The sequence below is a fragment of the Cokeromyces recurvatus genome, assembly GCF_025118155.1.
Source record: "Cokeromyces recurvatus strain NRRL 2243 chromosome Unknown BX663scaffold_15, whole genome shotgun sequence".
Lineage (NCBI taxonomy): Eukaryota > Fungi > Mucoromycota > Mucoromycetes > Mucorales > Mucoraceae > Cokeromyces > Cokeromyces recurvatus.
The window spans coordinates 664,958-679,810 of NW_026251401.1; the positions used below are offsets into that span (position 1 = coordinate 664,958).

The window sequence follows — 14,853 nt, forward strand, 5'->3', positions numbered from 1 at the left end:
AGGTGCAAATATTTTCCATGTCATTAAATGTCGTCTAAGAACAAAAATGAACACTGCGCATAAAAATGTAGGAATAGATTCAAATAAAACTAAAGTATATAGCAGTTTACCATAAGATTGCTTGTCCTTAATCGTAAGCCAGCCTATCCAAGTTATAATATGTCCTGCGAATGTTGAAAGAAGAAGCAAAATTGAACCCCCATAATAATTCACTTCATCAAAGCCTACAAAGGCTGCCTTCCAGGGTAATGAAGTAAATGTTGCTTGATGACCTGTCACAAAAAATAAATGATAACCTAGGAAATGAAGTAAAGTGGTATGTATCCATCTATTTTTGTTATAAGTAAGTAAAGTTATCAAGAGAGGTGATATACACATTATGGTAATTGCTCCTAAGGGATGCTGTAAAATAGCAAGCATAGTACTTGTCAAAAGTAAAAATGACCATCCAAAACGATCTATGTTTTTCCTGTTCGACCACCAGGATTTGAGAGATCCAAGAGCCCATAATCCATAAAGAAGTCGAGGTAAATAAATATCCATATATTTTCTCCAAACAAGCGGTAATGTTTGTTGCCCCCCATGCTCAGCCAAGTACTTTTGAGCAATCTCATCTATTATATGTACAAGGACAATCAAACCACAAATTTGATAACTCCCCGCTACTATAACCCCCTCCTGTCTATGCAGTTCACCAAAATGATAAACAATGATACCATACGTAATAGCTAAAATACCAATTGTTATATAGCCTTGTGGTTTTTCAAATCCAAACTCCAAGAGATCGTTGCTTTGCAAATAATGACAATAAGGAAACTGTTCTTCACGGCATTGGCCGATAACACTTAAGAGACGTACTAGTATTAGAAATAAAAGTGGATGAAATATAGCATTTAAAAATTGAATGACTTTTGACTTCCAACTGTGATTCATTGATGCCTGTTGATTGATGATACTAAAAAGATTAGAAAGGGTCCAAGCTACTGATAGTGTGGCTAAAATAAATTCTGTGCTTTGATCTTCCCAAACAACAAAACTGTTAGACCCCAATGTGCATCCTCGTAAAACTATACATCCTACAGTCACTGTTGTCGCTAGCATTTTCGTATCTCGCTCCTTTCTTAGCAATAAGATGATAAATGACAATAAAATTGACACTATAATGGATGTGGCTATCCAATCTTCCTTTCCCATCTTTTCAAACCAATGCACTGGAATCAATTGTAAAATGGTGTCTATAAAATAGTAAGAGGAGCCACCCATTACTGCGACTATTCCAGAGAGTATAGTTAACATCTTTGGCCATGTTGTTATCCACGTCATTTTTAATGCAGCTATCAATGTCAATAATGTATTTAATCCTAATAACATAAGACCCAATATCATACTTCCAGTGTCAAATTGCGCCCAAATTGTTTTACAATAGTTAATCGTACTGATTAAGAAATGATCATAAGCCAAGATAGCTTCCTCTAATTGGCGCGTTATATCGTTACTTTGCTGCTCCAAAAGTTGGAAAAGGATTTCTTCTGCTTTGTAAAGATAAGCATACATGGACTCTAATTTATCTTCACTAAAATCCAAATGATGTGTATTTTGGGTATATTGTTGTAAATAATCATGAACTTGTAAAGCATTTATACGGAATTGTTCCGCCATATGCCATAAATAATCTTGTTGATCCGTCTTTTCTAAAGGATATAACACATCAGGTATAATAGCTCCTAAATTCCCAAAGGGGATAGGTACCTGTAAAAGATAAGCTAGTGTAGGTACTAAGTGAATTTGAGCTACTATAGGGTGTTTAGAAGCGTCGTAATTGAGACGTTTTGTTATATCAGAAAGTTCATAGCCTAATAACTGCGATCTTTTATCATGAATACGTTTATAAAATTCTTTATTCTGGATATGAGTTAATCTTCGCTCTGAATGCAAGAATAAGGTGCTTGTTAATTCTTCAACGCTTTCACCACCATGATCGCCCTCAGAAGACATTCCGTGATCACCCATGATGACTAACAGTGTATCATTATCAACATGCTCTAACAGACGTTCAATAACAGTATTCATTTGCTGTAGTTTACGGCTCATGTGTGGGTTAGAGGGCCCGTATGTATGTCCACAGTGGTCCACACCCAAGAAATGGGTTATTATAAGCTCCCAATGGGTCTCATTATTATTCAAGAGAGGCCATAATTGAGCTTCGATCGCGTTATCGACTGAATCAAGATCTAGCATTTTGAAGCTTTCCAAGGCCCAAGTCTGATTGGCCACAAAGCTTTCAGGAAATAAGGTAACCCAAGTATCATCGCCCATAAAATATCGATTGTGATAACGGGTTGCAATGTGACGCAAAAGATGATCTTCAGTAACAGCCGATGAATCAAAATTAGAACCAGCATCAATAAAAGTAGGTAAAGAACCAGTCATAAGACCTTTGATGCGTTGCATAGTTGTAGTGGGTGGATCGGCACGAAATTGAAATAGTAAAGAAGATTCTGGATGTGTTTGATGAAGCTGATGTAAGACAGGAAAATGATTAAGAAAATAGGCGTGAGAAGTAGTATTTGGAAGAACAAAGTCAAATCGTAAAGCGTCTATAAGGATAATAATAGCACGTTTGAAGGCTGAACGGGCTGGAATAGAAGGTGGCTTTTGGCTTGATGATGATACATGATGAAGTGGGAAACGATCCCATGGAGGATAAGTTTGACCAGTTAGATCACCAAGTGTTTGTCGTGTTAACAAAAAGCCTTTGAGAAATATACAAAGACTGAATATTTGAATTATAGCTAGAAGAACAAAAATTGGACCCAGTGTAGGTTGACGGCATAATTTCATATTAGTTTTTAGAAAATATAACCTTTAATAAGCAGTTAAACTTCTACACTATTATAATATGAAACAACAATCTCCGTTTATAAATACACATATTTTTTAAGTTCACTTTCTTCTCTCCATAAAAATACGTGTTCTCTCTTTTTTTTTTATAATTAATTTTTAATGTTTGAAAAGTCTCTTACTGACCTCATTCGAGGGATAAGAGCTAACAAGAAAAATGAACAAAAATACATTACAGCTTGTCTTCAGGAAATTCGTAATGAAGTAAAATCAAACGACTTGGATATTAAATCAAATGCTATATCTAAATTAACCTATGTAATAATAAGCTATTCACATTAAAACAAAAAAAATCGTTTATTAAACTAATGCTTATCCTTTAGTTGCAAATGTTAGGTTATGACATGTCATGGGCTTCATTTTATGTCGTTGAAGTTATGTCAAGTGCAAAATTCTTACATAAACGTGCAGGTTATTTAGCTGCTACTTTATCTTTTCAACAAGATACAGATGTTCTCATGCTGACAACTAATTTGATTAAAAAAGTACAATTGATACGTTCTAAAGACATGCTTTTTTACTAAATAGTATTTTTTTTATAGGATTTAGCTTCTCCTATAACAGTGGATATTGGTATTGCTCTCAATGGTCTCTCCCACATTGCAACATCTGACTTAGCTCGAGATCTTTCACCAGACCTTGTCAGTATGCTGAACCATTCAAGACCCTATATTCGTAAAAAAGTCGTTTTGGTGCTTTATAAAATATTTCTAAAATATCCTGAAGCACTTCGTTTAAGTTTTCCTCGGCTTAAAGAGAAACTGGAGGATCCTGATCCATGTAATTTTGACTGTAACAATAATACAACTTTAACTAATTTTTTTTTTTTTTTTTTTTTGGATAGCTGTTGTATCTGCTGTAGTTAGTGTTATTTGTGAATTAGCACGAAAGAATCCAAAGAACTATTTATCACTTGCTCCACAATTATTTAAGCTGTTAACAACTTCTTCGAATAATTGGATGCTGATTAAGATTATTAAATTGGTAAAGAGACACATTATATTTGTCTGTATGTATATTTAGTTCATATTACTAAAAAAGAGTAATAACTATTTTGTTAGTTTGCTTCATTAACTCCCCTAGAACCTAGGCTAATCAAGAAACTATTACCTCCCTTAACCTCTTTAATCCAAACAACACCAGCCATGTCTTTATTATATGAATGTATTTATACTGTTATTACAGGTGGATTCCTTGAAGCCGCAGGTGATGCAGGTCATGCTTTAGCTGTAACTTGTACAAATAAATTGAGAAAATTTCTTGAAGACCCAGATCAAAACTGTAAATACATTATGGATAAAATTATTGTATATCTTTGTTTAATTAATTCTTCTCTTTTTTTTTTTTCTTTCTTTGAATATGTACAAATAGTAAAATATGTTGGCTTACTTGCCATGGGTAAATTATTGTTGACTCACCCAAAACTCGTAGCAGAACATAAAGATTTAATCTTGGAATGTATTGATGATGAGGATATTAGTATTCGCATTCGAGCTTTAGATCTTGTTGTAGGCATGGTTCATCGAAAAAATCTGACTGAAATTGTACAGCGTCTTTTAGCTCATATTATGCCAGATCAATACGATAACAATCAGCCTGTTCCTATTTCCCTTCATGATTCTTCTGAATTATTTGATCCTATATATCGCATAGATATTATACATCGTATTGTATTTATGTGTTCACAATCACATTATCATCACCTTCAAGATTTTGAATGGTATATTTCTGTTCTTGTTGAGTTAGCCTATCATTCAGGTGTTAATGTGGGTGAACTTCTCACGAATCAACTTATGGATGTGACAGTACGCGTTAAGAGTGTACGTGAATATTCAGTCAAGCAAATGTATCGTCTTTTGCAAGATAAATCATTTTTGGAAACGGCCAAGAAACGAGACTCAAATATTGAAGTTCTTTCTGCTGCTGCGTGGATTTGTGGTGAATATTGTCACTACCTGACAGATATTCCATCGACACTTGAAGCACTTTTAACCCATCCAGAAATTCAGCAATTGCCTGTCAAGGTGCAAATGATTTACGTTCAAAACATTATTAAGATTTATGCTTATTGGACAACAGAGTTGGCCCCTCGTTGGGACGAGGAATTACAACATGAATTTACAAAAGTAACTGAGGTATTGTATACTAAGATGGATTTGTTTATACATCACCATGGAAATAGGACTGGAGAAGATTTAGAAGTGCAAGAGAGAGCTCATAATGTGAAGGCATTATTTTTGATTATATTGGATGCTGTCCGGGAAAATACAGAGACGATGCCGTTGGAATTACAAGGTTTACCTGAATTGTTCTTCATGTATGAACTAAATCCTGTAGCACCAAAAGCACAGTCGAAAGTACCTGTATTAGAAGGTTTAGATTTAGATGCTTGGATTTATGAACCATTACCAGATCTTGTTATGGACGACTCAGAACTTAGTGATCATACTGTGAGTCGTAAAAAGAAAAAATCGAAAAAATCGAAAATTGTGGAGGATGAAAGTGAAGATGAAGCAGAAAAAGAAAAGGTAATTAAATAATAAAATATATGTATATGTATATATATTCATTATTTAATGGTTATTATATAATAGCGTCGTGCTGCAAGAAGAGAAGCACGTAAAAACGATCCTTATTATATCCATGATAATAATAAACTACTAGACGATATTGATTCGATTCCTATTGTCGAATTAAATTTAGAAGATTCAATAAAAAAACCTATAAAGAATAAGCACAAGAAGAAGAAGGTAGCTGCACCTATTTATGCAGAAGAGGAAATGCCTGAAAATGCTACGCTTTCTGATGGAGAAGATTCCAAGAAAAAACAACCTAGTAATATTGGATTCACAAAAATGACCAGAAATATTTTTGAAAATGAAGAAGAAGTAGGATTAAATAGAGTGGACTTGTCTACACCATTAAGTGAAAATGAAAAGTTTGAACAGCCTAAGGTCTATTTAAGCCCTGAGGAGTTGAGAATGAAAGAAGAAGCAAGATATAGAGCTGAGCGTAAAGCGATGAGAGCATTACAGGTTAGTTAGTTTTTTTTTTTTTTTTGAATATGTTTTAGATACATTACTTATATTGAACATACAGAAAAAAATAATGATGTAACACATAAATCAAGAAAAGGAGAGCATGAAATGAAAAAGAAGGTACAGGAATCCACAGTTGAAAAAAAGAAAAAGAAAAAGAGATCAAATCATAAAGAGAAAGAGCAACTAGAAGTGAATAAAGATGAAATCATGCGTGACGCAATTAATGAAAAATCAAAAGAAGATCATCCTATTGAAATCTTCAGTAATGATCAAATAGCAATTGTAAGTTCCTCGTTATTACTAATATTGATCTTTTATTAATAGCCATTTTTTTTTAAAGATGGGTATATTACAATTAGATGCCTCAAAAGAAAATAATCCAAGGTTAGGAATTGATTTCACTATTAAAAATAAGGAACCAAATAAAAAAATGCTGCCAGATGTGCATATGGAATTTGTAGAATCATTGGATATAAAGTTAAATCAAGATAATGTTACAAGTATGATTGCATCAGCTACCGAGCATTTTGAATTACAATCAAATGAAGAGATCGAATGTAAAGCCTATTTCGATATTCTTACCAAAAATATAAGAAAAGGATTATGTATTAAAGGCGACTTGTTTTATAATACTGAGGTAGTGTAGAATATATAATTATACGATGTACATAAGCTTACAGATTTTTATTTTTTATGCAGGATGTAGCTGAGTTAACTCAATTTACCTTCGAAATTCCTATTCCCATTAGCTTATTCCTTATTAAATATGAAAATGATGAAATGATGAATCCAAATAAATTTGCCTTATTACTAGCAGAACATGGTCAAGAATTCGAACATCATGATCATATCTCTTTAAAGATCGAATTGCCTTCGGAGGAGTTATCTAGTCGACAAGAAGCTCTTACAAATGCATTTGAGACTATTACTAAAAAGAGTGGACTAATGGTAGTTGAAGTAATTGCAGGAGCAGCTTCGCTTTATGGTCAAAGTGTAATTGATGGAGCTCAAATAGCTGGTCTTTTGAAATGTAATCTATCGCCTGAAAATGACGAAAATTATGCAACGTTGACAATTGATCTGAAAAGTACGGATAATAACTTGTTAGAAGGCTTGGTAGAGGAGCTTTCATCTATCCAATTTTTACCCCAACAAAAAAATAAATAAATAAATGATGCTTTATTATTAATATAAACATAAATAACAAAAAAAAGGGACTTAGATTTGTTTTATGAATACAGTTTCTTTTTAAGTTTTTAACAAAACTATCCCAAGTAGTAGTTAATATCATATAAATATTACTAGATCAATGACTTGATATAATAGGATAGTCATTATCGACATAAGCATATCAGCTTCATTCTTAGACTACATTACGTATTACAGATAAACCTCTTTTTTACTGATCTTATCTAATCATCCATGCCAATTCTGTAAAATTGTTTCTGAAGACTAATATCTTTGAATTAAGTTTTTCTAATATAGAAGTCAGCTTATTTATTAATTTGATGTTGAAATTTTACTAAATTGAAAAATAAAAAAAAAAAAAAAAAAAAAAAAAAAAAAAAAAAAAAAAACACTAAAAATAATCTAATTTAAACTTCCTCTTTTAAGAGTGTGAGACAAGGAACTTATTTAACGAACGCTTTTTTTTTTTTTTTTTTTTTTTTTACGTAATAATCTGGTCTTCTAATGAACCGTCATCCACGTTTTTTCACCACTAATAAAAAAGGCATGTAACACAGAGGAAAAAAAAAAAAGGCCAAAGGAACTGTGCCCTTACACGTCTTTCCTTATATAGGTGAAATATATGAACTTAAAAAACAGTTAAATAGTGAATATAGACAAACACGTAGCGATGCAGTAAAGAAAGTAATTGCCAGCATGACAGTAGGAAAAGATGTTAGTGGTCTATTTCCTGATGTTCTCAAAAACATGCAAACGGATGACATTGAATTAAAGAAATTAGTTTATCTTTATTTGATGAATTATGCAAAAACACAACCTGAGCTTGTCATCTTAGCTGTCAATACATTTGTTAAAGTAAGTAAATGCCACACACATGAATATATATATATATATATATATGTATTTATATGAAAAAAAATAGCAATGTTAACGATTTCAATAGGATTCAGATGATCCAAACCCTTTAATTCGTGCATTGGCCATCCGTACTATGGGTTGCATTCGTGTTCAAAAAATCATTGATTATCTTATGGAACCTCTCCGAAAATGCCTCCAGGTATGGCAAGAAGAAATAGATAGCAGAAAAGGGGGAAAAAAAATTTTATTTTATTTTTTTTTTTATTTAATTTATTCATTTACATACATATTAGGATGAGAACCCATATGTTCGTAAAACAGCAGCTATTTGCGTTGCAAAGCTTTTTGAAATAGAGCCTGAAATGACAGAAGAACAAGGATTTATTAATATGTTGAAAGATATGGTATCAGACGTAAATCCTATGGTTGTTGCTAATGCAGTAATTGCATTAGCTGATATTCATGAAGACAATCCTGAAAAACATTATTTTCAAGTTACTGAGACAGTTGCCAATAAGCTATTACATGCTTTAAATGAGTGCACAGAGTAGGTTCATAGTATTATTGATATTGATATTGATAATATGTATGTATGTATGTATATATATGTTGATGTTTTTGATATTAGATGGGGTCAAATCGCTATTTTGAATGCTTTAACAGATTATAAGCCAAAAGATGGAAAGGAAGCAGAGACTATATGTGATCGTGTCATACCACGTCTACAACATGCTAATGGTGCTGTTGTTTTGTCAGCAATCAAAATTATATTAATGAATATGTATTATGTAAAAGATAAGGAAATGACACAAACATTTTATAGAAAGATGACGCCTCCACTTGGTAATAAAATGATATCAATAGCAATAAAGTCATTAACCCCTTTTTTTCTTTTAGTTACTTTGTTATCGAGCCCACCAGAATTTCAATACATTGCACTTCGTAATATTACACTTATATTACAAAAATGTCCCCAAGTGTTAAATAATGAAATGCGAGTCTTCTTTTGTAAATATAATGATCCACCTTATGTAAAACTAGAGAAGCTTGAAATCTTGATTCGATTATGTAATAGTAGAAATGTAGATCAATTATTAAGTGAATTAAAAGAGTAAATAATCTAGAAATATAAACTTTTTTTTGTTTGTTTACTAAACTATCCAACAATTAGATACGCAAATGAAGTTGATGTCGACTTTGTTAGAAAGTCAGTAAATGCTATTGGTCGATGTGCTATCAAGATCGATGACGCTACTGAACGTTGTATAAATGTTTTATTAGACTTAATCAAGACAGGTGTAAGTTATGTAGTTCAAGAAGCTATTGTAGTAATCAAAGATGTTTTTCGTAAATACCCTCGTACGTATGAGGGTATTATTCCTCAATTATGTGAAAACCTTGAGGTATTAGATGAGCCAGAAGCTAAGGCCTCACTTATTTGGATCATTGGCGAATATGCAGAGAGAATAGATAATGCGGATGATTTAATTGGATACTTTTTAGAAAACTTTACTGAAGAAAATTCTCGAGTTCAATTACAACTCTTAACAGCTACTGTCAAGCTATTTTTGAAGAAACCAAGTGAAAATCAGGGCCTTGTACAAACCATTCTTCAAACAGCTTCTAATGAATGCGATAATGCAGACATTCGCGATAGAGCATATATCTATTGGCGATTACTTTCAACGGATCCACAAGCAGCGAAAGCAGTTATATTATCAGAGAAACCACCTATTGCAGGAGAAAATCAAGAATTATCATCAGCCCTTTTAGATGTTTTAATAAGAGAAATTGGTACACTTGCCTCTGTCTACCATAAACCATCTGAAACATTTATTGCTGGTAAAACATATGGTGCTGATAATGTATCTAAAGCAATGCATAGGTAAATTACATTATTTTTTGTAATTGTAATCATTTATTGACTTTGTAAATATAGTCACTATGATGAAGAAGAAGATCCCAATGCTCCACCTCAAAAAATTAGAGAAGCCATTAAGAATAATAATATTGGCGATTTACTAGATTTAGATTGGAGTGAGCCTTCACCAACTCAAGAGATGCCCATGTCACCTCTTACTACTAGTAATGCTAGTAATGCTACTACTACTACTACTACTACTACTCATAATAGTAGTAACAATCTATTTGATGATTTACTATCATTTGATACTAATACTAGTGTTAGCACAGTTAGCCAAACTACCAATAATCATACAAACAGTACAGATGATATAATGAAATTATTCAATACTAGCAATAATTCTGGTTTAAAAAATGTAAACAATAATACAACTAATAATGATCCTTTTGCAAATCTTTTATAAATAATAAATTTGATGATAGAAAAGCTTGAATACAATAAAATAAAATGGCATTTTTACTGATGCCTTTTTCTCAAAATAGACAAGTTATTAATTCTTATTAAGTAGCATTTTATATTATAGCTAACTGAGAGATAAAAGTCTCTAATTACAATCCTATTAAATCAATTTATTACTCCTGTCTATTAAACACAGGGGCTCTACTAAAGTTATTAAAAAGTTAATACTAATATTCTTCAATCTTTTTTTTTAAAAAAAAAAAAAAAAAAAAAAAAAAAAAAAATCAAATACTCTACAGGTACACCAGCACTTGTACCACCCTACTTTCATTAGTGATCCGCTCTCTTTTATACTCAATTTACTGCCCATTTGGAAACCTAAATCTCCTTTATGGATAGTGCATTGGCCTGAAATATGTACCCTATTGCCTGAATTGGATTATTTATATATCACGAAAAGTTCCCTTCTCCTGTTGATCATCCTAGTTCTCAATTGGTTAATTGAATATAAAAGACTTGTGCTAGTATATCGTAACTGTTTTCTTTTGCTGGTAAGCTGTTACTTTTTTGACTGTGTATTTTTACACCCTTTTTTCTTTCTTCTCCCCCTCTTTTTTTTTAAAAAAAAAAAAAAAAAAAAAAAAAAAAAAAAAAAAAAAGCTTTTTGTCTAATAAAAAGGTTTTTTGATACCTCTTCCCCTTTCTTTGATCTAGCCTGGGCGATCTGATTCATTTAAGTCGTAAAAATTTAAAATATAATCGTATTTGCGACATATTTTTTTTTCTTTCTTGAAAAGTACGACACTTTAATTTTTTCTTGTGACATCATTTGGGTAAAAGGTGTATATTATATTTCCTTTTTTATTTTCCCTTTTTTTTTTTCCTTTTTTTTTTTCCTTTTTCAACACGTATAACAGTACTTATGGATAATAAGAAAAAAGAAATATTATTACAGATAGAACAGGCATTTCGAGTGAGCAATGAACAACTAAATCAACTTGTTTTGGGAATTAATGAAGAAATGAAAGCTGGTTTAGATATTATGAATCGTTCAACTAAAAATAGTAGTGAACTAAAAATGATTCCTTCTTATGTTACAGGTAGGCATCACTTAAGATGATTCTTTTATATATAAATATATATGTATACACTATTTGTATATAACCACGTTTTTCTTGAGGTTACCCCACGGGCAACGAAAAGGGAACTTATTTAGCACTAGAAATTAGCGGTGTTGATATCTATGTCTGTCAGGTGAAATTAAAAGGAGAGGGCGGGAAATTAGCGATTAATCAATACCAATACAAAATTCCGGATGATTTGACAGCAGGCGACGATATTGGTGATTTAATTGATTATGTTGCTGATTGTGTTGGTGATTTTCAGAAAAGAGTAGGAGCTCATAAAGAAATTGTCTATAGTATGGCTATTAGTATTGGTTTTGCTGTGCTTCAGACAGGTCTTGATAAGGGTAAAATTATTGCATTAGAACATGGATTTGATTTCCCTAATGTGATTGGATGTGATGTTGTTGATTTATTTGATCAAAGGTTTAGAGCGAAAGGATTAGCAGTGAAAATAGTAGCTATAGCAAATGGTAAAAAGAAAAAAAAAAAAGAAAAAAAAAAAAGATCTCATATGAATAGGATATAGATCAATAGATATAAAAACTATGACTATTAATACTTTATATGATTAGATGGCGTCTGTACTTTATTAGCACATGCTTATCAGCATCCTTCAACACGTATAGGTGTTATTCATAGTGCAGGCACAAATTGTGCTTACTATGATAAAATGTCAAATATTAAACAATTTCGTAATGAACCTAATAATCAGCATGATATGATTATTAACACTGAATGGTGTAATTTTGGCGCTAGACATTTGCCCTTAACTGAATTTGATTATCTATTAGATAAACAATCTAATAATCCAGGTGTACATAACTTTGAGAAAATGACGACTGGAATGTATTTAGGTGAAATTACGCGACAAGTTCTGATATATTTAGTAAATCAAAAGGTGTTGTCCTTTAATAATAATACAGAAGAAGAAGAAGAAGAAGAAGGTAATCTGTTAATGATACCTTATCAATTTGATACAAGTTATATGTATGTATGTGAAGCAGATCAAGGAGATAATTTAGAAGATACAAGGTTAATATTGGAAGACATGTGTAGAGTGGGTAAAACTAGCTTAGAAGATAGAAAGATAGTCAAAGACGTATGTGAATGGGTTGGATATCGAGCTGCATTATTATTAGGTGCAAGCATTGCAAGCGTTGTGAAATACATGTTTGAATGTGGTATTGGTTTAAATGAAGAAAAGAAAGGATTCGCTATAGCTATTAGTGGTGACGTGTATAAAGATTATCCTTCATTTCATCCTAGAGTATGTGAAGCTATAAAAAATTTAATCCCTGACGAAGTTGCATCTAAATTATCAGTGGGCATTGTACAACATTCCCGTATAGTAGGCGCTGCTATTGTAGCCATGATGGCAGAAAAAATGTATAATTTAAATAGTAAACAACAAGGAGACATTATCATGGATGATGATGATGATGACGATGAAGACGACGATGATGATGATGATGAAGAAGAAGAAGACGATGACGAAATTATAGTTTAAATCATTGTATTATTACGTAATAAAAAATATGAATTATAATAAAATTATCATTATACTAAATAATGCTTTATTTAGTTGTATATATTATTACATAAGGGTGTTTTTGATTACATAATCTATTTTTGTTGTTGTTGTTGTTGTTGCTGATTTCCTCTTCCTTTATTTTGCTGTTGTCGAGATGCTTGGTTATTATTTCTACGATTATTGTTATTATTGTTATTATTTTGATTTTGTCGGTAAGATTGATTATTATTTCTTCCTTGTTGATTATTATAGCGATTATTATTTTGATTATTTTGATTATTATAACGACGTTCTTCTGCTAAAACAGTATGTCCTCCTGACACTTGCACTTTATGTTGTGTCAAGGCTTTTTGACAGGATTCAGGGGAATTAAATTCTACAAAAGCACAATTTCTATTACGTGAAATACTTAATGTTTTAACTGAACCAATCTTATTAAATGCTTCCAAAAGTTGATCTTCACTAATGGCTTCATTGACCAATTTAACAAAAATATTTGTAGCATCTAAATTAAACGAGTTAATATTTATATCTTTTATTTGAGAAGAAAAAAGAAACAAACACATACCTTTGTTGCCTTTACGGGTATTGGGCCCTTTATTTTGTTGATTAGTAACATTGGTTGTTTTTTCTGTGGAAGTATGATTGGCTGTAGGAGCATGATGCGTAGTAGTAGTAGTAGTAGTAGTAGTAGTAGGGGCGGCAGTAGTAGTTGTGGTATTAGAAGAAGCAGGTGTAACAGCAGTCTTTTCTGTATTTGAAGTAGTTGTATTTGCTGCAGCTGCGGCAGTTAAATTAGCCCAAGTTTTTGGTATAGCTGGTTTATTTGCAGGAGCTGGTGTTGGTGTAGGAGTTGATGCGCCACTAACAATAGCAGGCTTTTCATTTTGTTGTTGTTGTTGTTGTTTTGTTTGTTTATTATTAACCTCTGATTTCTGTTGTTGTTTAGACTCAGTTTTCTTTTTCTTTTCATCTGTCTGAGCAAGAGTAGTAGATTCTGTAGCAGTTACTTCAGAGGCTTTTTTAGTCTCATTAGCAACATTAACATCCTCAGCCCATTTCTTTACTTGTTCTTTTTTAATTTCTTCCTCTGATTTCTTATCTTCTTCTGATTTCTTTTCTTCCTCTTTCTTTTTTTCTGGTTGTTCAGAAGTAGGAGTGATTGCTTTTTGAGTTACAACAGGTGAAGCAGTAGATGCTACAGCACTGGTAGTAGTGGTAGTAGGAGCAGCAGCATTAGAAACAACTGGACTAGTAGCAGTAGGAATAGGAGTTGCATTAGCATTTGTGATTGTTGTAGCAACACTAGCAGGAGGAGGAGGAGGAGGAGAAGAAGAAGAAGTGGCTGTTGATTGTTGTTGTTGTTGTTGTTGTTCAACTGGACCTTGACCTTGATCACAAGTATAATAATCAATTTCTACCTCATCTTTCAAGAATCTGAAAATGTCATTAAGTACATAATAACCATTGGGCTGAGTAGCCAAAAAGAAAGTTTGGCTAAACTTTTGAGAAGGACCATTTTGATTACACATTTCACCCAAAACTTGAATCAAGATGCCATTGTTGGCAGATAATTGACTATCTACCTGAGTAACTAAAACTTTACAATCTTCAAACTTACATTCTTCAATTTTTTTGCGAATTTCCTAAAAATAAATATATGAATATATGTTTTCATTATTTATAATCACTTCTTGTTCACATTTATATATATATACCTCTTGTCCTTTTACAGTAGTAGAAACGGAGCCTTCATCACCTCTAACAAAAAGGGAATCCTTGCTATAAAAAGCATGAAGCCTATGTGGCTTCTTATTTAAGAAAGTATAATATTCACGAACAAAGATAAGACCAACATCATGTGAATCAAGTTGAGCTGAAGTA

General features: G+C 32.0%; 6 protein-coding genes across 6 annotated transcripts; 4 read left to right on the top strand and 2 right to left on the bottom strand.

The window, feature by feature from the left end:
• Positions 1–771: 771 nt before the first annotated feature.
• BX663DRAFT_410674 (alkaline-phosphatase-like protein) lies at positions 772–2,451 on the bottom strand (the record flags this gene model as incomplete). Its single annotated transcript, XM_051522284.1, has 1 exon — positions 772–2,451. A coding segment is annotated over one exon (1,680 nt), but the record flags the coding sequence as incomplete, so codon positions are not given.
• Positions 2,452–2,973: 522 nt separating this feature from the next.
• On the top strand, positions 2,974–7,117 carry BX663DRAFT_512341 (adaptin N terminal region-domain-containing protein). The gene is made up of 10 exons (XM_051527996.1): positions 2,974–3,159; positions 3,225–3,386; positions 3,444–3,681; positions 3,746–3,885; positions 3,963–4,182; positions 4,273–5,429; positions 5,496–5,936; positions 6,000–6,224; positions 6,283–6,579; positions 6,642–7,117. Exons 1-10 carry the CDS (start codon positions 3,004–3,006, stop codon positions 7,107–7,109), a joined length of 3,504 nt encoding a protein of 1,167 aa, XP_051382262.1. The 5' UTR covers positions 2,974–3,003; the 3' UTR covers positions 7,110–7,117.
• A 496-nt stretch (positions 7,118–7,613) lies between these two features.
• On the top strand, positions 7,614–10,315 carry BX663DRAFT_536840 (adaptin N terminal region-domain-containing protein; the record flags this gene model as incomplete). Its single annotated transcript, XM_051530641.1, has 9 exons — positions 7,614–7,674; positions 7,744–7,985; positions 8,074–8,187; positions 8,282–8,535; positions 8,617–8,831; positions 8,886–9,099; positions 9,160–9,873; positions 9,928–10,056; positions 10,123–10,315. The coding sequence occupies exons 1-9, from the start codon at positions 7,635–7,637 to the stop codon at positions 10,313–10,315; spliced, it is 2,115 nt and encodes a 704-aa protein (XP_051382263.1). The 5' UTR covers positions 7,614–7,634.
• A 295-nt stretch (positions 10,316–10,610) lies between these two features.
• Positions 10,611–10,760, top strand: BX663DRAFT_412026 (uncharacterized protein; the record flags this gene model as incomplete). The annotated part of the gene is made up of 1 exon (XM_051522302.1): positions 10,611–10,760. A coding segment is annotated over one exon (150 nt), but the record flags the coding sequence as incomplete, so codon positions are not given.
• Positions 10,761–11,195: 435 nt separating this feature from the next.
• On the top strand, positions 11,196–12,972 carry BX663DRAFT_512346 (uncharacterized protein). Its single transcript, XM_051527997.1, has 3 exons — positions 11,196–11,411; positions 11,492–11,908; positions 12,011–12,972. The coding sequence occupies exons 1-3, from the start codon at positions 11,234–11,236 to the stop codon at positions 12,943–12,945; spliced, it is 1,530 nt and encodes a 509-aa protein (XP_051382265.1). The 5' UTR covers positions 11,196–11,233; the 3' UTR covers positions 12,946–12,972.
• Positions 12,973–13,061: 89 nt separating this feature from the next.
• Positions 13,062–14,843, bottom strand: BX663DRAFT_552687 (uncharacterized protein; the record flags this gene model as incomplete). The annotated part of the gene is made up of 3 exons (XM_051531390.1): positions 13,062–13,474; positions 13,538–14,615; positions 14,688–14,843. Coding segments are annotated over 3 exons (1,647 nt in total), but the record flags the coding sequence as incomplete, so codon positions are not given.
• Positions 14,844–14,853: the final 10 nt, after the last annotated feature.

Coding starts and splice junctions, on each gene's coding strand:
- BX663DRAFT_512346 (XM_051527997.1), top strand. CDS start 11,234: ATGGATAATAAGAAAAAAGAAATATTATTACAGATAGAACAGGCATTT. Junction 11,412..11,491: donor GATTCCTTCTTATGTTACAG/GTAGGCATCACT, acceptor GTTTTTCTTGAG/GTTACCCCACGGGCAACGAA. Junction 11,909..12,010: donor AATAGTAGCTATAGCAAATG/GTAAAAAGAAAA, acceptor TTATATGATTAG/ATGGCGTCTGTACTTTATTA.
- BX663DRAFT_512341 (XM_051527996.1), top strand. CDS start 3,004: ATGTTTGAAAAGTCTCTTACTGACCTCATTCGAGGGATAAGAGCTAAC. Junction 3,160..3,224: donor CTATATCTAAATTAACCTAT/GTAATAATAAGC, acceptor CTTATCCTTTAG/TTGCAAATGTTAGGTTATGA. Junction 6,225..6,282: donor GTAATGATCAAATAGCAATT/GTAAGTTCCTCG, acceptor TTTTTTTTAAAG/ATGGGTATATTACAATTAGA.